Source organism: Diabrotica virgifera, chromosome 1 (genome assembly GCF_917563875.1).
Source record: "Diabrotica virgifera virgifera chromosome 1, PGI_DIABVI_V3a".
Lineage (NCBI taxonomy): Eukaryota > Metazoa > Arthropoda > Insecta > Coleoptera > Chrysomelidae > Diabrotica > Diabrotica virgifera.
Genome location: NC_065443.1, coordinates 63,133,853 through 63,161,452, shown reverse-complemented (window position 1 = coordinate 63,161,452; position 27,600 = coordinate 63,133,853). Strand labels below are relative to the sequence as shown.

Below are 27,600 nucleotides of genomic sequence, written 5' to 3'. Positions count from 1 at the left end.
AAAATACTTATGGCATTGCCAGAGGAATATAAGCATTTTCGGTCCGCATGGGAATCCGTACCATCTGATAAACAAACTCTAGATGAACTTACATCAAGACTACTTATCGAAGAAGAAAGAAGTAAGTCAGCACAGGGCAGCACAGCATTGGCGATGAAAAGTGATACAAGCAGAGAATTTAAAGGGCAAAAGAAAACCAGGTTAAAGTGCCATTTTTGTGGCAGAGGTGGCCATATTGCGAAAAATTGCTTTTTCAAGAAGAAAGAGAGAGATAATAATAGCCAGAAAGACATAAAAGTATGCAGTCAATGTAAAAGACGAGGACACAACTTACAAGAGTGTTGGTTTAATAAAAATAAAAATGAAAAACAACAGACAAGCAGAGAAGAAAATAAAATTGACAGTAATGCATTCATGGTATATACTGGGAGTAAGAAAAATAAAAATGAATGGTGCTTGGACACAGGAGCTAGCGAACATATGTGCTGGAATCAAGATCTGTTTGAAGAATTGATAGAGATAAGCTATAAAAAACAAGTAAAAGTCGGAAATGGAGAAAAATTACCAGTTAAAGGTATTGGAAAAATAACTCTATGGGCATTTAATGGTAAGAAATTTATAAAGTCAACCCTGTCAGATGTATTATTTGTGCCAGATTTAAAATTTAATTTATTCTCAGCTGGATGTGCCTTAGATAAAGGTTATAAGATGTTTTCAAACAATGAAAAATGTGAATTTTATAATGACAAAGGAGAAATAAGAGCATTGGCAACACGGGATAACAAATTATACAAAATGTTATTCTCACAAGAACAAAACACTGAAACCTTTGCAAATATTTTAATTTCGGAACGCACCCCTAACGAAAACTTGTCTGACGGTCAAGTTCAAGAAAACAGCTGTTTAGTAGATGTATTTTTATCAGAGTGTAATTCTGCAAAAACAACAGAAAGTTTGAGAGTTTGGCACTGCAGACTAGCACATCAAAATACTACATATGTGAGAAACTTTTTAAGGCAAAATAACATTGATTTTATAGACGAAAAATTCGTGTGTGAACAGTGTTTAACAGGTAAACAACACAGAATACCATTCAAGTTAAGTGAATCAAGAGCAAGTGAGCCATTACAATTAGTGCATACAGACGTATGTGGCCCTATGGAAGAAGAGTCTTTAGGGGGAAATAGGTATTTCCTGTTGTTAAAGGATGACTATACAAATTATAGGTACGCGTATTTCATGAAAAATAAATCAGAAGTTAAGAAACACCTTAAAAATTTTATATCATTAGCCGAGAGAGAGACAGGCTACAAGATGAAAACTTTACGATCAGATAACGGTTTAGAGTTTATGAACCAAGAAATAAAGGAGATGCTTGACTATCAAGGCATAAAACATCAGAGATCAGTAGTGTATACGCCTCAGCAGAACGGTAGGGCTGAGAGGGAAAATAGAACCCTAGTTGAATCAGCCCGAACTATGATACAAGGGCAAAAGTTGAATAAAAACTTGTGGGCAGAGGCCATACATACAGCAGTGTATGTTTTAAACCGAACAGGCCCTAGTAGCATAAAAAATGTGACACCTTATGAATTATGGTACAAAAAGAAAGTCAATAATATTTCTACACTCAAGAGTTTTGGTTCTAGAGTATCAGTGCATGTCCCAAAAGAGAAGAGATTAAAATGGGATGCAAAAAATATGTTTGGTTTCTTTATTGGCTACAGTGAGGATGTAAAAGGTTACAAAATATTTGTCCCAGACAAAAATAAAGTTGAAATTCATCGAGATGTCATATTTTTGCCCGAGAAAACCATAGAAATAAAAAATGGGGAGACAGACATGAATAAAAACATACAGATGATATGTGAGGAGATAAAGTCAGAAGAAGATGACAGTGAAGCAGAAGAACCTCAAAATAATAGAGAAGAAAGCAGTGAGAGTGACCTCGAAACTGATAGCAGTATTGAAGATGTGAATGAAATAGAGCAGGAGCATGGATATGACCTGAGAAGACATATAAAAAGACCCTCAAGATATGATGATTATGTTCTGGATGATGACGAAATGAGTTTGTTGACTTTTAGTGATGATGAAGAACCCCAGACGTATGATGATGCAGTGGCCAGTAGTGAGTGTAAAAATTGGAAGAAAGCTATGCAATCAGAAATAAATGCGTTGCTAGAAAATGAAACATGGGAGTTTGTGCAAAGTAGTGATGGTCAAAAAGTCATTGAGTGCAAGTGGGTGTTCAAGAAAAAGAAAAATGAAAATGGTAAAGTAGTGAAATATAAAGCTCGTTTGGTAGCTAGAGGTTTTCAACAAATTGGTATGTGTTTTAATGATATTTATAGTCCAGTAGCAAAATTACCATCAATAAGGATTTTCTTAGCCATGTGTAATACTTTTGATATGAAAATTCATCAAGTAGATGTTTGTAGTGCATTTCTAAATGGGGATATTAAAGAAAATGTTTTTATTTCACTCCCAAAGGGATTTAAAGAAAAAGAGGGCACTATTTGCAAATTAAGAAAATCCTTATATGGTTTGAAAAGTTCACCTAAAAATTGGAATGACAAATTTCATAATTTGATGCAAAATTTGAGTTTTTCAAGATCTGAATATGAATATTGTCTTTATATTAAAGTAAATGAAAAAGGTAGGATATACATTTTGCTGTATGTTGATGATTTGCTGTTGGCAGGTACAAATGATCAAGAAGTTGAGAAAATAAAATACATTTTAAACAAAAACTTCAAAATGAACGACTTAGGTCAAATAAAACATTTTTTGGGTATGTGCATAACTCAAAATTTGTCTGAAGGCAAAATAAAAATTAATCAAACTGTTTACTTAAAAAATGTTTTGAAGAAATTTGACATGTCAAGCTGCAGGCCATCAACAACACCAATGGATAATAATTTTCACCACGATTTTCTCAAACGAGAAAAATCTGAGAGCATAGAGATAGAAAAGAAATGTAGAGTTGCTATAGGATGTTTGATGTATGCAATGTTATGCTCAAGACCAGATTTGTGTATAGCTATAGGTATATTAAGCAGGTATCAAACATGTGCAAGTAACGATTTGTGGGTAGCAATAAAAAGAGTATTGAGATATATTCAAAGCACAGTTACTATGAGTTTGATATACTATAAACATAAATATAAACAGGAAAATTTGATAGTAGGGTACTCAGATTCAGATTGGGCAGGTGACCGTACTGATAGAAAATCTACATCAGGATATGTATTCAAAGTTTTTAATTGCACGGTGTCATGGGCATCACGGAAACAGTCTACAGTCAGTTTGTCCTCTACTGAAGCTGAATATGTTGCACTAAGTGTATGTGTGAGTGAAGCATGTTGGCTAAGATACTTAATGTATGATTTAAAAATAAAACCTGATTATGTAGCGGTTCTAATTCATGCAGACAATCAAAGCGCTATAAGGGTTAGTAGAAATCCGGAATTTCATAAAAGACTAAAACATGTTGATATTAGATTTCATTTTGTACGAGATAAAATTAAGGAAAATATTGTTGTATTAAAATATCTTAATACAAGTGACCAACAGGCTGACATATGTACAAAACCATTAGGTTTAACTCTGTTTAAAAAATTTAGAGAGTTGCTAGGTTTAGAATAAAAAAATTAATTTAGATCTAGGAGATTTACCGTTGAGGGGGGGTGTTGAATACCCAGTAAAAATAAGCAACGGCAAATCTAGGGGATTTTTGTTATTGTATGATGTAGTTGGAAACAATGTTATATAAGTGTCAGATGTCAACTAGAAGTAAAACATGTGTCAAAAAGAAAAATAAATGTTGATTTTGATGTTTAAGTTATTTGTAGAATTATTGAGTTTTCTTTTAAAATAAAACTGACTAGAAGTACTTCGGTGTTTAATTAACATCCACGCAATTCTGCAAAACATCACTATTCCAGGATGTAACACGACTTGAAAATGAACTACCAAATGCTGTGGGATACCTGATTCCTTATAGAAGATGGACACATCTAGATTTTCATATTGCTAAAGATGTTAACGAAATACTAAACAAGAAAATTTTAGCACGACAGCAATATTATATTGATAATGGTGCCCTAACAACACCAACAACACTGCCAACAACGGAAAAATCGAATAATAAAGCAAATTATAGTTTCTCTGAAAATAATATTTATATTTGTATATTAATATTTATTTCATATTTCATATATTAATAGCACAGTGTAGTTGAATCCATTCTAAAAACGACATGGTATATATATCCACATTTTGTCAAAATAACTTAATAATATTTTCATGTGGTTGGTACCAGTATTTACTATTTTGTGAAAAAAATCACACTAATCCGACCCCCAAAGGCGTTGCATTATAATATAATTAAGTACCAAGCCACAATAATTGCTCCCTCAAACAATAAGAATTGGAGTATGGTGTAGCAGGCCTACGTTCTTTCCGAGAGACTCCAACAAGAGTCGAAATTTGTCGATTAAGAGGGCTGGACTGCGCTCCGTATTCTAATTGAAAAATAAGATTGTTTTGCCTTCGCATTGCAACTAAATAAAAATGAAATTTTTATTTTATTTTTATATTGGTCGTTATTTCTTTGAGTAACTAGGTCCATTTTCTGTTGGAATTTACCAGCTGAACAGACGGGGTCGTGAATTGTAAGTTTTTGAATTCCCTCTTGTCTTCTTCGCTTCAGCATCCATCTAGCTTGCAAATTTTAGAAGCCATGGAGGTGTTACCAAGAAAATGAAACAATAAGTTTTCAATTTAAAAATCTTCTAGTAATATTATAATATTTTTAAATATTATTAATATTGCTATTAGGATTGAAAACTACTTCATCTTTCAATTGCCAGATGACGCTAGTCACCTAGTCCATTCACGTCAGTTGCGGTGTGGGAGATAAACTCTCGGTGTTGGTCAATTAGAATATGGAGTAGCGGGCCTACGTTCTCTCCGATGAGACTCCAACAAGAGTCGAAAATCGTCGATTCAGAGGGCTGGACTGCGCTCCGTATTCTAATTGAAAAATAAGATTGATTTGCCTTCGAATTGCAACTGAATAAAAATGGAACTTTTATTTATTTTAACAAGAATTGTATCTATGTATTATATTATAGTTTAATATATTATATTTAACCAAAAAATATTTAAATTTATTAAATTTAAACCATTTTTTACCCTGTTTTAAGTGTACAACTACCAAGTAATGTTATTTATATCATAATTGATAAAAAACTGTAATAAATATATATAATTTCTTATATAACAAAATAAAAAGTTTATAAGGAAAGATTTATGATACTTTTGCATAATTATTTATTACTAATAAGTACATTTTTTATTCGCTTTTATTAAACCAAGTTGAAAATATAGCTCATGCTATTTCATTTGACACCTGTGGAATGATTCTAACGTCATTTTTTCTGACTTATGTTATTGCAAAAAAATGCTCTCTGGGATAAACAATTTGAATAAAATTTAAACAATTGAATGAATCGCTTTGAAATTTTTATAACATATTAAGCACCAAAGAACCCTTATATGACAAAAATTTAAAAGCTGTACACTAATTTTTCCAATAGATATTGCGAAATAATTTTTTTTGCAATTCCGAACTTTTTTCGCAATTATATTAACAATAAATGGGTATATAAAACTTTGTAATACGTCTTTTTAAAACTGTTTCCATAATCTCAAAGATATTTGCACTAAGAAAACCATAGGTTTCACTGTTTTCCATTGATTTGAAAAAAAAAGGGAAAAATGCCATTTTTTGACACTTAATTGTTACAAAGGAGATAGTTACAATTTGTTCTTATAGGTATTAAATGTCGAAAAAACGCTTCAGTACCCTGGATGCTCAAGTGTCATGGGAAAAACCTTATTACCCTGGACTACTAGCAGGGTGGATAGCTACACATACCTTAGCAGCAACATAAACAGCCTGTGGGACCACTCTTGTAAAATAAAACAATGCATAGAAAAAACGAGACTAGGCAGCGTTCATAATGATGAGGTCCCTTTTTAGAAGTCACGATTTACCACTTGGTACCAAAATCTCTATCATCAGATGCTGTGTATTTTCTACGTTATTATACAGAGTAAAGATCTGGACGTTTTCCGAAGTTTCTTTAAAAAAATTCTAGGCATTCCAGATGTGGTTTTACAGACGCATTTTAAAAATTTCGTGGGTTGATTGTGTGACTAATATTGTGGTCCTACGTAGAAGGGACAAGGAATGCGAGATAATTGTGGAAATAGAGGACCCGGGCGGAAGAAGAATATTTTGGCTTTAAAACCTGAGAAAGTGGTTCAATACATCTACAACCAGACTATTCAGAATAGCTTCAAGCAAAGTTAGGAGAGCCATGCTGGTTGCCAGCATTCGGAACAGATAGGCACGTAAGAAGTGAAAAGGAATGTTGGACAATATCGACCCACCACGGCCCAGAGATAAAAATTTTCCAACCTAAGTGGTGGGCCACTTTGACCCAGTATGGCACTGTATGCGTTAAATAATTTTTGGAATGCCTTTTTTATGCCTGCTACCATGGTTATATTATCAATAAGGAATTGCAAAATATGTGAACTTATATTGAAATATCTTCCAACTCTGTAGAATTGATTAGTTTTGAAAAACAATTGATATCGTAGGAAAACACATGTTCCTTATTATTTTTTTATTCGAATTGCGTTATTTTTTTATCCACACGGTACTTAGTAAGTTACAAGTACTTTCATGTAGATAACATTCAAATAAGGTATAGATTATCTTTTTGAAAAATATTGAAAACCATGCAATGATTGATTAACCATTTACAAAATATCAATCAAAATGTATATACTTAAAACATTATTGATAATAATAATCGTCGTACAAGTGCATTGTAAAAGCCAAACCTTGGACGCCATTGGTAATTTTGTTAGACAATTTAGGGAATCCTTAAATGTAAGCGATTCTAAATTTAACCAAGATTCTGATGTGGGACTTGATATTGTAAGTTATTTATTAGAATACTATACTATAGTAGAAACATTCAATTATTATAGTATTATTATAGTATATATAGTATATATAGTATTTATAGTATATACAGGGTGAGGCAGATAAAGGGCCTATTAGAAATATCTCGAGAACTAAAAGTAAGAGATTCATGAAAATTGGAATACAGGGCTTTTGAGGTATGAACTATTTAATAAAAATATTTTGGTCTCTTTGCTACTTCCGGTTATACCGGAAGTTGATTGTAACTTCTTTTTTTCAAATGGGACACCCTGTATATTTTTACATTTTTGAATTCTGCTCGATGTCTTCTTTCTTAAAATATGAGGTTTTGTAATATTATACAGGGTAGTTTAAAAGATAATTACGGTTTTTTATAAATGTTGTAGCAAATTTCACACCCTGTAGAATTGTACTGATTTGATATCAAAAACTCCGTTTATGTTCAAGTGATTTTAAATATAGTCTATTATTATTAAAAATTATTAATATAGCGAAAGGTTTAATTTTAGTATACAGGGTTGGTCGAAACTCGTAATGAGTATTATCTGAGTTTTCTTAAATGGAACACCCTGTATTTTAGTGTTGTAATGAAATGATATTTTATAGTACTTTTTTATTTCTTAAGCATTCCCAATACCTAACTGCTTTAATTTGTAAGTTATTTGTAGTTCTTTAAGCCTAACTTTAATTGAAACAAAAATTACGTGAAATTTTATTAGGTTTGCCGTGAAAATATTCAATCACAAATAATTTTTCGAAAATAAACACATATTAATCTCGACTGACCCATAATTTATTAATACTGGTTGATATATCAAAATACCTACGTAGTTAAGATTGTTGGTGTGTTTAATATTAATAAAAACATACAATATTCTATCTAGTTGGCTATGCCTGACACTAAGGGCCAATTTCTCATATCGAGTTCAACTCCAGTTTAACCTGAACTTCTAGTAAACGTCAGTTTAAAGTCAAAATCGTCTTTCTCAATTCGCACGTTCAACCGATGGCAGTTTAAACTTGAACGATGCTTGAACGGTGGAATTCGGCCGTTCAAAGATTTCAGAACTCAGTTCAGATGATTCCATGGACTACGCATGCGTTGTATTAACACGAAACGCTGTCATAATATAAATATATCCTATTTTATTATATTAAGCCTAACGATAAACGATAACATTATTTTTGTTTTTATAACATTTATTTATAATTATTAAAATGACTATTTGACTATAAATACTTAAATTTAACTTTATTCAAAAACAGCATAAAAATGGTAGTTCAAAATGGCGACAGTTTTTTACCTTTTGCCATCTATTGGCATTTCTCGAAAGCTGTAGAACGAGTGCTGACATGAACGCGCAATGAGAAATGCATTTCAAACAAAACCACAGATCACGGGTGAACCTGGTTCAACTGAACCATAGATTAACGCAGGTATGAGAAATCGACCCTAAATATGCTTAAACATTTGCTTTGCTTAAACATTCTACCATTATTTAGGTTCCAGTTGCTTTGCTACCATTGCTAATATGAATTTTTCTAATGAGGAACTGATTCAGATGGTTTTTTGTTGAAGGAGAGTATAAGAAATAAAAATGTGCTACCAGCAATAAGAGTTTATCATCAGGAATTCCATGATAGATGACAACCAAAAAAAAGAGAAACTCTTCAAAATTTACTAGTGGTTTCAATGAACTGGAAATTTAGATTACGAGAAGTCTGATCGAAGAAAAATTATTTTAAATGATTAAAATGAATTAAATGTTAGTGTCACTGAGAATCTGCATACTTATTAGTATGAATGTTCTCGTAATCTAAGTGTCTAGTACGTCGAAACTGTTCTAGTAAACTTTGAAAAGTTTCTCTTCTACACTTTGAAAATTTTTTCTTCTTGGCTGTCGTCTATCAGGGAGTTGCAGATGATAAAATTCTTATTGCTAGTAGTACATTTTTGTTATACTTACTCTCCTAGAACAAAAACTTTACTAATATGTAGTAACACAGCAACTGGAACTATAAAAATAATATAATGTCTAATGTTTAATCAAGTTTAGTGTCAAAGCCATAGCCAACTGGGTAGAATATGGTTTGTTTTTATTAATATTTTATGCACCAACAATCCTAACATATTAATATTTTATGCACCAACAATCCTCGCCTGCCTTTGGATCGAAAAAATCCGAAAGTTTGTGGGTTCGAATCTCACCAGGGTCAGAAATTTTTCATTTATTATAAATTAATAAATGAATATAGTTTCTGTCCTTGTGGGATCGGTACTCACCGGAGGGACCGCAGACGTTCGGATACAATTAGCGTCTCTTTGCAAAGACAATGACGTCGACTTTGCAAAGTAACAAGACACTTACTCAACACACACTACACATTATTACTCCCCTGACTTAGTGATAAGTTATACAATTACGTGGCTAAAGGTTCTAGTTCTAAACCAAGGCCAAAATCAGAGAAAAAAAAAACAATCCTAACAACGTAGGCATTTTGGTATCTCATCCAATATTCATAAATTAAGGATAATTCTAGATTAACATGTACTTATTTTCAAAAAAATATTTATGATTGAATATTTTCAGGACAAACCTAATAAAATTTCACGTAATTTCTGTTTCAATTAATGTTAGGCTTAAAAAACTACGAATAACTTACAAATTAAAGCAGTTAGGTATAGGGAATGCTTAAGAAATAAAAAAGTACTATAAAATATCATTTCATTACAATACTAAAATACAGGGTGTTCCATTTGAGAAAACTCAGATAATACTCATTCCGAGTTTCGACCAACCCTGTATACTAAAATTAAACCTTTCGCTATATTAATAATTTTTAATAATAATAGACTATATTAAAAATCACTTGAACATAAACGGAGTTTTTGATATCAAATCAGTACAATTCTACAGGGTGTGAAGTTTGCTACAAAATTTATAAAAAACCGTAATTATCTTTTAAACTACCCTGTATAATATTACAAAACCTCATATTTTAAGAAAGAAGACATCGAGCAGAATTCAAAAATGTAAAAATATACAGGGTGTCCCATTTCAAAAAAACGAAGTTACAATCAACTTCCAGTATAACCGGAAGTAGCAAAGAGCCAAAAATATTTTCATTAAATAGTTCATACCTCAAAACCCCCGTATTCCAATTTTCATGATTCTCTTACCATTAGTTCTCGAGATATTTCTAATAGGCCCTTTATCTGCCTCACCCTATATAGTATAATATAGTATAGTATACATATATAGTATATACAGGGTGTTTGGTAAAGAATGGGCCATAGCTTAACCTCAGGTTCCTGACGTTAAAATAGGCCGATTTAAGCTAACTTATCTTAGTACAAAGTTTATAATAACCGAGATACAGGGTGTCAAAGTTAAACTTTTTTTTTTATTTATTATTGAATATTTCCTGACAGGTATGAGATATCAACATGAAATTGGGTATGTGGGGGTTTTTTGGGTCTAGAAAACGAAATTCCTTACCAAAAATTATGTATTGCCCAGAGGGCGCCACATACGCCTTTCAGCACTCATTTATTACGTTCAATTTTTTTTATTCCTCACACTGTATAATTTTGACATTAAAATTTTTATTCTCCTATTAGTTTTACTTAAAAAAGGTAAACTTCTTTTATCTCCCTAAACTCAAACGTTTTCGAGATAAACGCATTTTAAATCTGCGATACACCATCATTTTTAGCATAATATCATTGTAGTTACACCCGAAAAATAACTTAAAACCATAAAATTATCCAAAAATGTATTGCAAATTTCTTCAAATGGAATTTGCGATGCCATGACATAAATTTGAGAACTGGCACAATTATTATGGTTTTAGGTTAATTTTCGGGTGGAACTACTTACAATGATATTATGCTAAAAATGATGGTGTATCGCAGATTTAAAATGCGTTTATCTCGAAAACGGTTGAGTTTAGGGAGATGAAAAAGTATACCTTTTTTAAGTAAAACTAATAGGAGAATAAAAATTTTAATGTCAAAATTATACGGAGTGAGGGATAAAAAAAAATGAACGTAATAAATGAGTGCTGAAAGGCGTATGTGGCGCCCTCTGGGCAAAACATAATTTTTGGTAAGGAATTTAGTTTTCTAGACACAAAAAACCCCCATATACCAAATTTCATGTTATCTCGTACCTGTCAGGAAATATTCAATAATAAATAAAAAAAAGTTTAATTTTGACACCCTGTATCCCGCTCATTATAAACTTTGTACTAAAGTAAGTTAGCTTAAATCGGCCTATTTTAACCTCAGGAACCTGAGGTTAAGCTATGGCGCATTCTTTACCAAACACCCTGTATAGTATATAGGTGGAAGGCACTTATGGAAAAAAAATTATTTCTGTCCTTGTTTCAAAAACTTATGTCCTTGTTTTAAATAAAAATGTGCACCTTTTAAATATACATTTAAATGTACAGGGTGATCCTTGCAAGTCTAACAGAGTCCATAAGCTTTATTTTTAATGGAATACCCTGTATATTATTATATTTTTAAAAGCTGCTTAACAACCTGATTTCAACGAACTATATCAACGAACATATCATCATGTAGGGTGTATTATGAATGATACAGGGTGAAATTTTGAAATTAAAGAGTATGGAAACTACTTATGGAATAAAATTGTTTGTGTCTTTATTCTAAAAATTTATTAAAAATACTGGGACACGTCAACTTTTAAATTCTAATGGGCGCTTTACAAACATAAATAAAAATATACAGAGTGATTAACGCAAGAACAGCATAGTCCATGATCTTTAGTATTAATGGATCACCCTATATATTTTTACATTTTTAGAATCTGCTAAACAACCTTATATCAAAAAAGTGTATACCTATTATGTAGGGCATATTATGAATAATACAAGGTGAAATTTTAAAATTATGTGTAATTTTCGGCAAGATATTAAATACCTACAGAAAATTTTAAAATGAATAATTTATCATGCTTTAAATATTGGTATATATTTTAGATTAGATAAATAAAGGCATCAATTTTCTAAACCAAGTATTTTAAATCTATTAGGTTTTGCATTTAATGTCTTGACAAAATTGATAAATAATTTCAAAATTTCACCTTATATTATTCATAATGGACCCTACATAATACACTTTTTTGATATGAGGTTGTTTAGCAGATTCTAAAAATATAAAAATGTACAGGGTAATCCATTAAAACTAAAGATCATGGACTATGCTGTACTTGCGTGAATCACCCTGTATATTTAAATTTGTGTTTGTAAAGCGCCAATTTGAATTTAAAATTTGACGTGTCCCAGTATTTTTTATAATTTTTTAAAATAAGGACACAAACAATTTTATTCCATCAGTGGTTTCCATACTTGTTAATTTCAAAATTTCACCCTGTATTATTCATAATACACCCCACATGATATAGTTTGTTGAAATCAAGTTGTTAAGCAGCTTTTAAAAATATAAGAATATACAGGGTGTTCCATTGAAAATAAAGCATATGGACACTGCTAGACTTGCAACGATCACTCAGTATATTTAAATTTATGTTTAAAAAGTGCACATTTTTATTTAAAAATCGACGGGTCTCGGCGTTTTTTGTAATTTTTTGACACAAGGACACAAATAATTTTATTCCATAAGTACCTTCCACCCTGTATATAGTATATATAGTGTATTTTAGTATATTATATAGTATTATTATAGTAATTATTATAATAGTATAGAAGCATTCATTTATTTTTTCCTGTCACTTTTTTGGATATACCAGAATCATTTTAGTTGTTTTGTTTGATTGTCGTATATCTTCTCATATCCTCTCATGGTTGTTCTTTATTCCTTTATTTTTTTATACAAAACATTATTTAACAAAAAATTAACTAAAAATATTTGTTGTTAATACCTCCATAAAATTTATTAGAATGTATTGTCACTACAACTACTACTGTCCCGGCTGAATACCTTTCTGAAGTGATGTAATTTCACTATGGGTCTACATTTACTCTTCAACTGAAAAGTTGTCGACGGGAGAGCTGTTTTTTATATACCTATTTATGCTGCAACCACAAGGGTAATTAGCTACATAAAAAATATAATACCGGTAAAGTTAGTAAATTTTTAGCTTCTTTACTTCTAAAGCTTTAGTTTACTTCAAAATCTCCATGTATATTATTTGGGATGGTGTGCTTCTTCTTTGTTGCTTTATATATTTTCGTTATTTTACAATTTTCGCACATTGGTGGCACTGTTCGGGCAAAGAGGTATTTATGGGTTAAGTCACTGTGTCCCAGCCGCAATTATTGTGTTATTCTCAATGTGATCTATTCGCTGTTGGTTTCACTAATTGTTTAATTTCTTTGAGTTTATTTTGTGACGCACTCCACTTATTTAGCCACGCACTTAACACGTTATATTATATTTAATTTCTGACTTCAAGTCATAAGAATAAACTTCGCTAATACACTAAGCAGCAAAATTAACGCACCACCTTAAAAATGGGACATCCTTGATGCCTCGAATTTCCTAAACCTCTTGTCCAATTTGAGTGATTTTTTTAATAAGTTATAGCATTATACTTTAATAGTATCCCTGTAATAATATTGTTGCCAGACAGGTAAGTTATCAGTAGTAATTGCACAAGAGCTCTAAAATTATTGAATTTTTCCCGAGTGTCACTTTGGCAGTTTTAATTTCACGAGCCGAAGGCGAGTGAAAATATGTCAAAGTGTCACGAGGGCAAAAATTCTATATTAATTTTAGAGTTCGAGTGCAATTTGTTGGGATTATTTCATGAATAAACCTGTTCAAAACCAAAATTTTATTTTAATTTATATATGTAAGTACCAATTAGTGAAATTAAACACACAGTTGTTATAAATATGTATTTGACGGTTGAAAGTCATCACTTTTATAATTTTTAAAACATTTGTCATTAATGTCACTGAATGTATTTTTTCGTAGCAACGAAGGGCATCTGACGTAATATGCTTAACGACGGGAGATTATCAAAAATTATCACCTTAATTTGCATGTCTGTAGCTTTCTATACGCTGTGAGCTCGTACGTAGAGGGGATATTTACAAATTCGCGAGCGCCAGTAGTGGCAAGTCTGTAAACGTTTACGGAAATTTGACATAAATATCAAAGTGATTAATTTAAAATTAAAATTAAAAACATTAATTATAAAAAATATTAGTTGGTCAAAGCTGTGGTATACCTTTTTACCTTAAAAAGCTTTTCAGCTTTTCAGTCTGACACGGCAGATACGGTGAGTTTAAATTCCCTCTCATCACTGGATCCCCAGGATGAAGAGTATTTCTCAGATACCTCCCAACTCTACGAAAAATCCACATTTTATTAAAATTCAATCTAATTCAATGGAACTGTGATGGGTTTTACCCCAGACTTGAACACCTCCAAAAGTTAATCCTTGATACTACTGCCGACATACTGTGTTTACAAGAAACAAATTTCAAATCTGATCACAAAATACTTCTAAAGGGTTTTGTAGGTTACCATTTCTTGAGAACTGACTATGTTAGGGCTAGCGGTGGAACATCCGTATTCGTATCAAATGAACTTTATTCCACACATCTTCCAATTTGCACAAACCTAGAAGCTATCGCCGTTAACGTCTGGTGCCCAAATAAAATTACAATTTGTAGCATCTATATTCCTCCAAATTATAGCCTATCTGAAGCTGATCTAGTGGATCTCATATACCAACTTCCTTCACCTTTTCTGCTTGTTGGGGATTTCAATGCCCACAATACAATGTGGGGTTCTGAAAGAACCTTCGGTCGAGGAAAGAATGTCGAAAGTGTTTTGAATATTACTGACACTTGTATGATGAATGACCATTCCAAAACCCATTTTAATATTGCTACTGGCACATTCTCCTCTATAGATTTAAGTTTATGTCATCCAAGAATATATCCTAGTCTTACATGGAAAGCTGTTGACGATCTTTATGATAGCAATCATTTCCCTATTTTAATATCGGAAAATTTAGAAGAACATTTCGATATCTTTAAAAAATGGAACATTTCTAATGCCAACTTGGATAGCTTTCGGATACTTACTGAAAGCAAACTAAACCAGCTTGGATTATCAGAAGATGCCGATAAAAATATTGCCGCTTTCAATAACTGTATAATCTCTGCTGCTGAAGTAAATATTGGACAAACACCAATCTCTTTAACTCGTAAAGCAACACCTTGGTGGAACGAACAATGTTCTCTGGCTATACAACAAAGTAAGGCAGCATGAAATAAATATCGCAGAGATAGCACTAAAGAGAATCTCACCAACTTAAAAAAACTGAGAGCTAAATCTAAGTATGTAATCAAACAAAGCAAAAAATACTTCTGGAAAAACCACATCTCATCCATCAATACTGGCACTCCTTCTAGCCAAATCTGGAAGAAAATAAAACACATGTCAGGAAAGAAAACATATTCAAGAATTTCTGCCATACTCACTCAAAATAGCACAGTCACTGACAGTCAACAAATTGCTAACATTTTGGGTGAAAGTTTTCATAAGAAAACAACAAACGCACATACTTCAAATTTTCAGCCTCCCACGTCTACTAATCTAGAATTCAGTTTATCTGATTGCAAAATATCCAATCTAGACTCTCTAAATCTGCCGTTTACATTACAAGAATTATCAGACACATTGTACTGTTGTAAAAATTCATCTGCAGGTCCAGAAAACATCCCCTTTATCTTTATTAAAAATCTTTCTCGACCTAGTCTAGTCAAACTGCTTGAAATTTACAATTTAATATGGACCAAACAATAATTTCCAAATATTTGGCGAAAATCCATAATTATCCCAGTTAAAAAACAAGGCAAACCTCCAACTGATCCAAATTCCTACAGGCCAATTTCTTTCACATGTACAATTTGCAAACTTATGGAGAAAATGATCAATAAAAGACTCCTGTGGTACCTAGAAAAATATAATATATTAAATTTAGCACAATCAGGCTTTAGGTCACTTCGAAGTACAGCAGACAATCTAGCAGTTCTCCAAACATCAATCATTAACGCCTTCCAGTGCAAACAAGACGTAATAGCTGTTTCGTTTGATATCGAAAAAGCTTTTGATACCCTCTATAGGCCTCTTATTATAGCTAAACTCAAGGAGTACAATATATCCGGAAATATATTTTCATTTATTAATAAATTTGTAACAAACAGAACTTTTAACGTAATAAATATATAAGGGAAAATGGCAAAATCTCCAGAACTTTCAAACAAACTAATGGCGTTCCTCAAGGGTCGGTTTTGAGTCCTACACTTTTTATACTTGCTCTAAATGATATTTGTAAATAAATTGAGCTTCCAGTCAAGTTCTCTCTCTACGCTGATGATTTAATAATTTTCTGTCGAGGCAAAGACACAGTTGCCACTTGCAAACTGGTTCAGAATGCCACTGATCAATTGATTGAATGGTCTTTAATGAGTGGATTTAACTTTTCTGTTTTGAGAAGACAAAAATCATTAAGTTTTCCCGCAGGACAGCCAGTACCATAAATCCTAAAATATCCATAAATAGTACCTTACTACCTGTCGTGAAGAGTATACGGATCTTAGGACTCACGTTCGATAGCAAACTTACCTGGAAATGCCATTTAAAAGATCTCAAAACCAAGTGCATGACTAATCTGAATATACTAAAAACTCTGTCCAATCATCATTGCGGCGCAGATGAAGACTCCCTTCTTAAGATTTATAGATGTCTTATTCGTTCTAAAATAGACTACTATAGTTTTATTTATATGTCAGCTAGTCCATCTGATTTAAAACTTCTTAATTCTGTACATAACACTGCACTTCGAATTTGCCTTGGAGCCTTCAGGTCGAGCCCAGCAGAGAGCTTATATAGAGAAGCTAATGAACTTCCCCTCTGGTTACGTCGACGCAACTTCTTTTGAAATATTCGTCTCGAATATCTGCTAATACTGAAAATCCAGCCCATAAGTTACTAAAAACTGACCTTTTAAACTCTGCTTCTCCAATTAAACTTCAATCTTTGCCACAATATCTCTCTCCACATCTGAATAACATCGATCTCTCAGTCACAACCCCAATAATAATATCTCCTAAACCTCCCTGGAATAAATCGATAGCAAATTTTATTCTCACGCTAACTAATTATGATAAGCATCAAACCAATCCACAAATTCTAAGGCATACCTTTAACGAATTAATTGCTAACAATAAATTCGACCAAATTCTATATACAGCTGCTTCTAAGAGCCCAGTAGCTATTGGATGTGCGGTAACCTCAAACACAGAACTAATCAAATCCTGCAATCTCCCGCTCTTTTGTTGCATACATACAGCCGAATTATTCTCTATCCTCCAAGCCGCAAACTCGCTATCTCCAGGACGTAAAAAAGTAGCAATATGTACCGACTCTTTAGCGTCTATCCATTCTCTAAAAAGTATGTATACGGTACATCCGTTGGTCCAAGCTATCCAAAACTCTTTCGATAGTCTAATCTCACTGGGAGTATCCATAACCATGGTCTGGATTCCGTCTCATGTGGGAATCCCTGGTAACGAACTTGCCGACCACTTTGCTAAACAAGTCTCTTCTTCTAATGAGAAAACTGAAAACTTACAATTACACACGGATCTACAATCGTTTTTTAAAAATACTATCCTAATATCTTGGCAAGATCACTGGAACAAAACCCCTTCCAAGCTTCGTGATATCCATCCATCTATAAAAAAACTTGAGTTTCCTTCCATGACACGGAAAAACAAAATTTTAATTCGACGACTTAGAATAGGCCATACAAGGTTGACGCATAAATATTTGATGACTTCCCAAGATCCACCTACATGTACACACTGTGATAACATTCTATCTGTTAAACATATTCTCATTGACTGTCCCTATTTCTACAATAACAGAAAAAAGCATAATTTGAATCTTAACCTACAAAATATTCTCAGCTCGCCAGATCAATTTCAACGCATTATTGACTACCTTTATGACACCAGGCTATACCACGAAATCTAGAAGAAGATATATAGTTTAGGAATTTTGATTATGTATTTAAAATGTTTTTCTATCTATTGTAATGTAATTATATTGAGATGTAATTTTCCTTTTATTGTAATGTAATGTAGTAAAATTGTACCTGTGTCAATGACCTATGTTGTCGAGACACGTTAAGCTAAAATAAAAAAAATAATAATATTTTCGGTTGTCTCTATTAAAGCTTCCTTTAATATTTTCTCTCAATACAAGTTAAAAAGTGAAGGCGGTAGTGTACAACCTTATCTCAGTTCTTTTTTTACTTTATCGTACTACATACGTAGTATAATAGATAAAGTTATAGGATCGTGCAAAAAAAAATTTTCAGATTTCATTTTTTTTCGACGTTTTGAGTCCCCCTTAGTCTAGAAAGCAAATAAAAAAAAACATGTCGAAAGTATGTAGGTTACGTACGTATGTCGCCACCACCCAGCAAAAACTACTGGACCGATTTCGATGAAATTCAGTATAAGTAAGTTTAAGAAAATTTTGTCGAGAAACTAAGCTTTTAAAAAAAACCTCTCAAAGGGGGGCCGAAATAGTGGGGTTATTTGGGGCCCATCTTTGCAAATTTTGACCGAAACAAGTGAAAATTAATGCAAAGTTAGCTTATCGATAGGTAAATAGAAATACGGAATTTGAAATTTATCAATTCAAAATGGCGGCCAACATGGCCGACCGCCCACCCGATACATTTCTTTACCTATCTAAAAACTTGTTTAAGATAAGTTTAATTTGAAAAAGTCGTTATATAGCCCAAAGATGGGGTTATAAGAAGAATATTATGGTTTTTTAGAAAAAGTTATGGGTTGCCTATATTTAAGGGGTCAAATTTTGACATAACTTTGAACTAGATTTTCTCAAAAATGGCTCCAAGGAATTTGTTTATTTTTTGATATGTTTTTAAAGTCCTATTGGTAAATTGAATGACGTAAGTCAGATTTTTAACTCCCCATAGGAAGGGAGTTATGAATTCTTTATAAAAAAATATTCAAGTGCCCGTAACTTCCTCTGTAATAGAAAGTAAAATTTAAAATTTGGCAAACATATATGGTACTTTATCATCTATTATCAAAATAAATTTTACCCAAAATATGGCTTCCGGTTGAATCGAAAATGAAAAAAAATCTTAATTTTTTAGATCCGCCCTGTATATTTTTACACATTTTGAAATAATGTGAAATTACCTTTTCAATGACATAAAACTCTTTGCTGTAGCTTAAAAACTCGAAAAGTTACAGTAAATAGAAATTTTGCTATAATCTTATGTGTGTCCTCTCTCACGCGATCAGAGCAGAGCATTATTATAGGTCAGCCAATGAGGGTATTTGGCTCCGAAATCCATCCTACTACATCGATGTACTTGATATTTTCACAGTAAGTAGGGAATAGCTCAAGAAACAAAATATACCCTATATACTATGGCGCTTTTATCCTGGGGCGGTTCCCACCCCTTCAAGGGGGTGGAAAATTTGTTGGTCAAAATAACCACGGAAGTGGCTAGAGAACCTATTTCTAAGCAAAAACTTCTAAACTAACTTTGAGTTATGCGTCCTTGAAAACTGGCCATTTTCATTGAAAAATTACACCTTTTCGGACGGTTTTTTGTGAATACCTTAAAAACTATGCGTCGAACTAAAACACTATATAAAACATTTTTTAGATTATAAATGACAAATAGATCCGTTCCTTCGTAAATCTTCTATTTGTAATACAAAAAGAGATATGGTAGCTGAAAAGAGTTTGTTTTTTGGTGCATGCTCAAATTTGTGTATTCAACTTGAAATAACAGAGGAACGGTAGGTTTTAGGTGTATAATGCTACCAACGCCTTTTGTAGTGTTTCAAAAGCCCTTTAAAACGAGCACCGTTAAATGTCCGTTACATTTAAACTAAGCGAGATATGGTGCAAAAAAATATATGACTAATGTACTTTAAGGAAAAATAAGTATATACATAATAAGTACATATATTTAACCCCTCATCCACCAGAATTTAAATGCATCGTTTTTCTTCTGCAGTACCTTTTAATATAGTGTTATCTCTACTTTCAAAAAGTTGGACGGGTTTAAAATGAAAGGTTTTTGTAAAAAATGTGATCAAATTATAGAGCGCATTTTTAAATTTTTTTAAAAATCTTCCTTTTTCTCCATGTAATTCGAAAATAAAAATGTTCCACTCCCGAGAAGGGGTGGGAACCGCCCACATGTTAAAAGTGCCATAGTATATAGGATAGACTTTGAATTAGGAGATTGGGCTACTCCCAAAATTTCATTAAAATCGATGCAGTAGGATAGAATTCGGAGGTAATATCTTGTTCTTACTCTCGCGCATTGACTGGCGTAATAGAAATAGAATGAAAATGCAAATATTGTAAACTATTAATTTCACTGAAAAATAAACTAATTTGAAATGAAAGTATGACTGATATTCTATTCATTTATGCAATAATCTCTAGTATGTCCCCGAAATATGGCATCGAACATTTTCTCAAATGCAGGAATTAATGATGCGTAGAACCATAAAATATTTTCAAGTATACAAGGTGTCTCTAAAATATCAAAATAACGAGTAACTTTGTTATGTTTAACTTTGTTATCTAGTACGATAACGATAATAGATCGGTACGATAAAGTTCTCGGGCGGCCCTTCCGTCCAGCGTTTTTGATATTTATTTCATCCGACAGTTATTATTCAAGTTTTATCAACAGCTAGGGCTTACAATACCGGGATTCCGGGATCCCGAATACCGGAATCCCGGGCGATTTTTGTCCGGTATTAAAAACCGGTATTGATGTACAAATACCGGTATTTTGGTATTACGTTGTTTGATAAAAATTGAATTTATGCACAATATAAATCTAATAAAATTATATTAATTAATTATTTACAAGAATTTTTTTGAGATAAACATACCGAGCTGAGTATGGCACCATCGAGAAGCGGCGGTGTCGTTAATATAAAGCGATTGTTTATATTTTACGTCTACTACCTAATGCCACATTTTCTTGCGAAATGCCACATTTGGCAAGAAAAAATAACCCGATGGAATTTTGGAAAAAATACAAATCCACTTTCACTGAGCTTTATTATTTGGCTGTAAAATATTTGTCAATACCTGCCACAACAGTAGGTACCTTTCGAAAGAGTATTTTCAAAGTCTGGGCACTTAACAAACCTCGTTTATCGCCCAAAAATTTGGATCAAATAAATAAATTTTTAAACTTAAACTTAAATATAAGTAGTAAATTTTTTATTAATAATAAGTACCGGTTATAATACCGGTATCCCGGTATTTCAAATTTCAAATATCAAATACCGGTATTCAGATTTTAGTTCGGTATTGTATGCCCTATCAACAGCTTACCTTTAAAGGGAATATGGTCCCAAAAGAAGAAAAAGAAATGCTCTTAGATAAATTGTTTGGTACCTTCAGTAATTTTTTTTTAGTCTGAAAGGTAAAATAACTGAATTTTGTGTATTTGTTCTGTTTTAGTATCAGTTTTTGCGAAAGTATAAATATCCAGTGGAAACTCACTGGGTAGAAACTGAAGACGGTTATGTTCTTCGAATGCAACGATTAGTAGGCGGTAAAGATGGAGTTTACTCTGACAATAGTAATAAACCGGCTGTTCTTCTCATGCATGGTCTATTAAGTAGTGCTATGGATTTTGTTAATGTTGGACCAAATAGATCAATCGCGTTGATGTTGGCAGATGCAGGATACGACGTTTGGTTGGGGAATAATAGAGGGACTACTTGGTCTACGATGCATAAGACATTAGATCCTGATAATGATCCGGAATACTATGACTACAGGTAATTTATTGTATAAAAGGTAACGTATAATACATATAGTATGTACAAGAATAAAAAACCGCTATACGCCGTAAAAGTGAGTGGAGCACGCAATTTTCCAGTTACAAAAGTGCTGATATAATATGAATATTGCGTGGCGCAAAAATGTATTTTCATTTTGATGAAAAATTAAATTAGAGTTTTATTTTGAAACATTTTTCCATAGTATTTGCTAAATTTGAATAAAACGCGCCAAAAAATAGTACCTTTCATAAAATTTGTAGTTTGAGGTGGTTGTACCTATCCAGTCTTATAGCTGGATCATGGGTGGTCAAATGTCACAAACTACACCGGTTCTGAATCGGTCCCAAACCGCTCTTGGAACATAGAAAAAAAATTCAGATCGGTATAACTTTTCCACACACATATGTATGTACATACAAACATACATATAAAACATTTTCCATACATACAAACATTTTCCGCTTTATAAATAGAAATTAAGTCAAATTTCTGAGCTTCGTAACTTTTGAATGGTGTAACCGATTTTCAAAATTAGACATGTTTTGGAAAGGTAATGATCAATATATCAGAAGCCGCAGAGGTCGGACTTAAATTTTCGAAATTTTTGGGAGTTTTGAGGACCCTTGCTTGGACCAAAATAATGGATGGTTGAAAAGATGATTGGCTAGTCTTTTCTTAAACTTTAAGATGGAATTTGGCCCATGTCTCACTTTAGTCAGGTTGGCTTGGCAGAATCGAAAACGTCGCGTATATAGTGTTGCATGTAGGGGGTGTGCGCCACTGGCGAGAACTACCGTTCTCTGGGATAATAAAAAATTAGACGCCTCAGAATTAAATAAGAAAATAACAAATGAGTACTGTCCAATATCAAATATTCAGAATTAATCTCCGATATTGAACAGTATAATTATATCACCCAGTAGATCGCACGAAATTATTTGTTTTTATATTTATATATGTGGATCATTAATTTAGATACTAATTTGTCAATATTAAACAATATAATTTGGAAATGATGCAATAGTGCTGACGAATGTAGAACTATTTACTTTCATTAGATACACAAATCACGCTGTTCTCGTGTCAACGATGACCCAACTTCATCTTCCATAAAACTATGATATCTCAGCTAGAGAAAGAGTCTTCAACTAAATCTCGTACAAGTCACAATCAGTACTCAACGTTCTCCCAGGGTAACTACCCTAGTGTCGGTGTTCTAAATAAATTCTATAATTGCTATTGGTGTTTCCATTATCTGATGAGCCTACTCCACTGAGCCACGAGTATTTGACAAGTACAAAAAATAAAATTAAAATAAAACATATAAAATTTTTGGGATTCGTTCTGTAGACGGTTTTATTGGATTTTTTTTTTGATTACATGGATTCTGCGTTACTATAAACTTCATTACTAGACAAGTAATCCGATGAAATAGAAGAGATATGTTATGCTTATTATCTATAAGAGGCTAGAAAAAAATAATAAATTACGTGCCGAAAGGAAAGCTTTCTATGATTAAATGGGAGACACACCGAATTATATTCCATCGTAGAAGAGAGCCATAACATGGGGTGATTTCAATGCACATTTGGACCAATCCAAAAGATGATATGAATCAAAACATGAGGGACTAGACTTTGGAACTAAAAATGAAGCCTTAAAGTGGGTGATCGACGTGCGAGCCATAATACCGCAGTTTTAAGAACGACGGTTTTACTCGCGGCTCGTTGGTCGAGAAATCGTTCCCAAATAGATTATTTCATGTCAAGAAAAGAAGATATAGGTGAATGTAAGGACTACAAGTTAATAGTTAGTGAGTTATGTTACTACATGTTAAATTTGATCCTATTTTTAAGAAATTTCTTTAGTAATTTTGGTTTAGTATACAGTATACCCAACAATTTATGAAAGTTTTTTGAACATTACTTTTGGGTATTCTTGAGTTTTCGTTCATTGCTTACATATTTGTAAACAAGTAAATATTTGTTATTTGTCTGAATTAATCAATAAGATTTTTAATTTTTAATAACAGCTTTCGAGCTTGTCAAATGATATTTCTCCTAGGTATGATTTCATCTAACTTCTACTGCACTTGGTCAAACTATAACAGTTTTGTTTTTGGAAGAATTTTGATAACTTTTAATATATACGTTAACATTTCACTTCAATAGTAATAATAGAAATTTTTTGAAAATTTAACTTTAAAATTTAGTATCTTAACTTTAAATTCATTTAACCTATACATGGCTTTTTAGTCATTTTCAATTTTTAATTAATACTTATGAACATAGAGGTCGCATAAGATTGTAGTTCCTTCTTTATCATTTTAATAAATGACAGTCTTCCTCAGCTGATCTGCTGTTCACGTGGGCTCAAAATGGTTTGACTCAGCCATGTTGTCTTATTAATTAATAAAATAATTTAGATGTGATTTTATTCAGTTTAAAGGGTTATTATACCCTATATCTGTGGCTTTTGCCCAGTACCCATGTTTTTTATTGTGTCGTTTAGCAATTGCTCTTCTATGAAAGTTTTATAAGAGAACGTAAGTTTTTCACTCATTTTTTATATAAAAAAATCTTATCTTAAATATGTCCTTTTAGGAAGCTCTGATGATGGCACGTTGTGTGTCCAAAGTACTTAGCTGATAATAAAATATTTTTTACACACTATCAAAAGTTTTTTGAAAACATACACCTGTTTGCCGTTTTGACCAATAGTTAGTGAGACTGCAAGCGAACAACCTGCTTACTGGATATTGAAGGAGACCAAAAAAAGTTGAATGGTGAATGTTAAAAGATTAGAAAAAATTTGAAGCCAGGACAATAATTGTAGAAAAAATGTGCTGGAACATGAAAGGAATTCCTTGTATACCTAACGATATTTCATAGCCTTAGTTTACATCTGCTACCTCTACAAAAATTTGATGACCTTTTAGAGACATTAATACCACAAAAAATTAGATAAATTATTAAGTAAGAAAACTAAAACCCACAATATAGTTTCTAAATTACTCCATGATTTATACCTACAAACAATATTCTTGAACGATTTGTACTATTTTAATAATACATTTCTAACTATACAGGGTGTCCCCAAAGATAGTGCGTTCCTTAAAGGCATAGGTAGAAGGCAAGATGTAGAGCAAAATAGTCTTATAACTTTTTTTTCTAAACTCAACCGTTTAGCCAAAAAACGAAAATACATTTTGGTATGCAAATTGAAATCTGACAACTATGTTTACAAAATCTAAAAATAGACACAGTCACAATTCAAAAATAGTTGCTCTATGGGTCTTTAGTATTATTTACATTATAGATTATTTCATGTCAAGAAAAGAAGATATAGGTGAATGTAAGGACTACAAGTTAATAGTTAGTGAGACTGCAAGCGAACAACCTGCTTACTTGATATTGAAGGGGACCAAAAAAAGTTGAATGGTGAATGTTAAAAGATTAGAAAAAATTTGAGACCAGGACAATAATTGTAGATAAAATGTGCTGGAACATGAAAGGAATTCCTTGTATACTTAACGATATTTCAGAGCCTTAGTTTACATCTGCTACCTCTACAAAAATTTGATGACCTTTTAGAGACATTAATACCACAAAAAATTAGATAAATTATTAAGTAAGAAAACTAAAACCCACAATATAGTTTCTAAATTACTCCATATTTTATACCTACAAACAATATTCTTGAATGATTTGTACTATTTTAATACATTTCTAACTATATAAGTGCCGTGCATTCTTCGATATGACAACAGTAGGGAATTTGTCAATAATAATAGGTTTGTTCTAGTATCAGTTTCAAACGGTTTAAGACCATCAGCGGATAGTGGACCAGCGCGAGTAGAGGGGATAGCACTGTATTATGTTCTATCACTGACCAACTGCTTGCTGACGGTTTCTGACTAGTTTGACTGTTTGCTAGAACAAACCTTAATTTGTCATAAACTCTGGCCATAAACTGAAAATTGTGCACGAAAGGCCCAGGCACAATCAAAGCCAGGGCTCCTTTGGACGTGCCAATCAAGATACTAAGAATATGAGAATATAAGTATACCTCTAACAAATTATTGAACATTACTATTGTGTTGATTTTTATATTCTTTAGTTTATATTTTCAGCTTTGATACGTGTGGATATTACGATCTACCAGCAAAAATTGACTACATCATTAAACAAACAGGCCAGAAAAAAATATTCTACATAGGCCACTCTCAAGGAACATCGCAATTTTTTGCCATGGCAGCATTAAGACCAGAATACAACGAAAAAATCGCTCTAATGACAGCGTTAGCACCAGTTGCATATATGACGCATATGGCTTCTCCATTACTGAGGCTATTAGCTCAATACCAAGAGATTTTTGAGGTAAGTTAACTTTTTTGTCACAAACACTAAATATATATTAAACCGGTTTTATAGCATTTAGTCCTGTCGCCAAGGGGTTACAACGGCCTCCCTTATTCAGATGGACTTACCCAAGTTTTTCTTATGTATTTTGACCCGTAGAGCACAAATTGTTTGGCTAACAGTTTATACGGATGTCTATAAGATTGTTATAAACACAGAACTTGAGGAACTAAATTTTTGTATTTTTTGGGTCATTCTAAGCAAAAAATGTTCTTACAAGTTTTTTCGTAGGATGCATAGTTTTCGAGATTAACGCGGTTGAACTTTAAAAAAATGGATAAATTTCAACTTTTGAACCCGAATAACTTTTGATTAAAAATAAAATAGCCATTCTGCTAACCGCACTTGCAAGTTCAAGTCAAATTCTATCGGATTTGATTATTAGCATTGCTAAAAATTAGTTCTTTTATTGTTAAACAAAGCTATAAACACATAGTGCTTGATTGATGTTTTCAATGCACTTCTCATTTAAAATCGAACGAGTAGGCGAGCCTACAAACAGGCAATTTCTACGTAGCATGCCTTAAAACGCATGCATTGTGCACTAGAAACGCTATTTGTTTATAGCTTTGTTTGACAATAAAAAATTAATTTTTAGAAATACAAATAATCAAAACCGGTATAATTTGACTTGGACTTTCAAATGCGGTAAGCAGAATTGCTATTTTATTTTTTAATCAAAAGTTATTCTGGTTCAAAAATTTCAATTTTTCGAGTTTTTAAAAGGTTAACCGCGTTTATCTCGAAAACTGTGCATCCTACGAAAAAACTTCTAGGAACATTTTTTGCTTAGAATGGCCCACAAAACACAAAAAAAATTGTGTTGCGAAATATCGCTGTTACGAAATTCCTCAAGTTCTTTGTTTATAACAATCTTATCGACATCTGGATCAACTGTTACCCATAAAATTCGTGTTCTACGGGTCAAAATACATAAAAAAATCTTTATTTTCCCCCTGGCGACAGGACTAATTCTACGCATTTCCATTCCTAATCGCCACTCCTTTCTATTGTGGCAGTCTTCTCCTAAATTTCTTTTCGACATCGCCTTGGAGATGCCCTTTATCCATGTGGTTGCTAGTCTTCCTCGTTTTCTTTTTTCTGTGGGGATCCATTCTAATACTTTTTTTTGGGATTCTTCTTTCCTCCATTCGTCTTACGTGTCCATTCCATACTAACTGTTTTCTTTCGATGTCATCTATGATTGTTCTTTCTATTCCCATTTGTTGACTAATGTCGTTTCTTATGTGTTTTGGTTTAGATTTA

At 32.3% G+C, this 27,600-nt stretch overlaps 1 protein-coding gene across 3 annotated transcripts in view; it reads left to right on the top strand.

Moving 5' to 3' along the window:
* The window catches only part of LOC114329267 (lipase 1), a 128,126-nt gene that overhangs the window by 51,354 nt on the left and 49,172 nt on the right, over positions 1-27,600 (top strand). For all 3 annotated transcript variants that reach the window (XM_050658775.1, XM_050658827.1, XM_050658708.1), the window contains 2 exons: positions 21,588-21,910; positions 26,046-26,292. In XM_050658775.1, the coding sequence (XP_050514732.1) occupies positions 21,588-21,910; positions 26,046-26,292 (570 nt within the window). The remainder of the gene's footprint in view (positions 1-21,587; positions 21,911-26,045; positions 26,293-27,600) is intronic.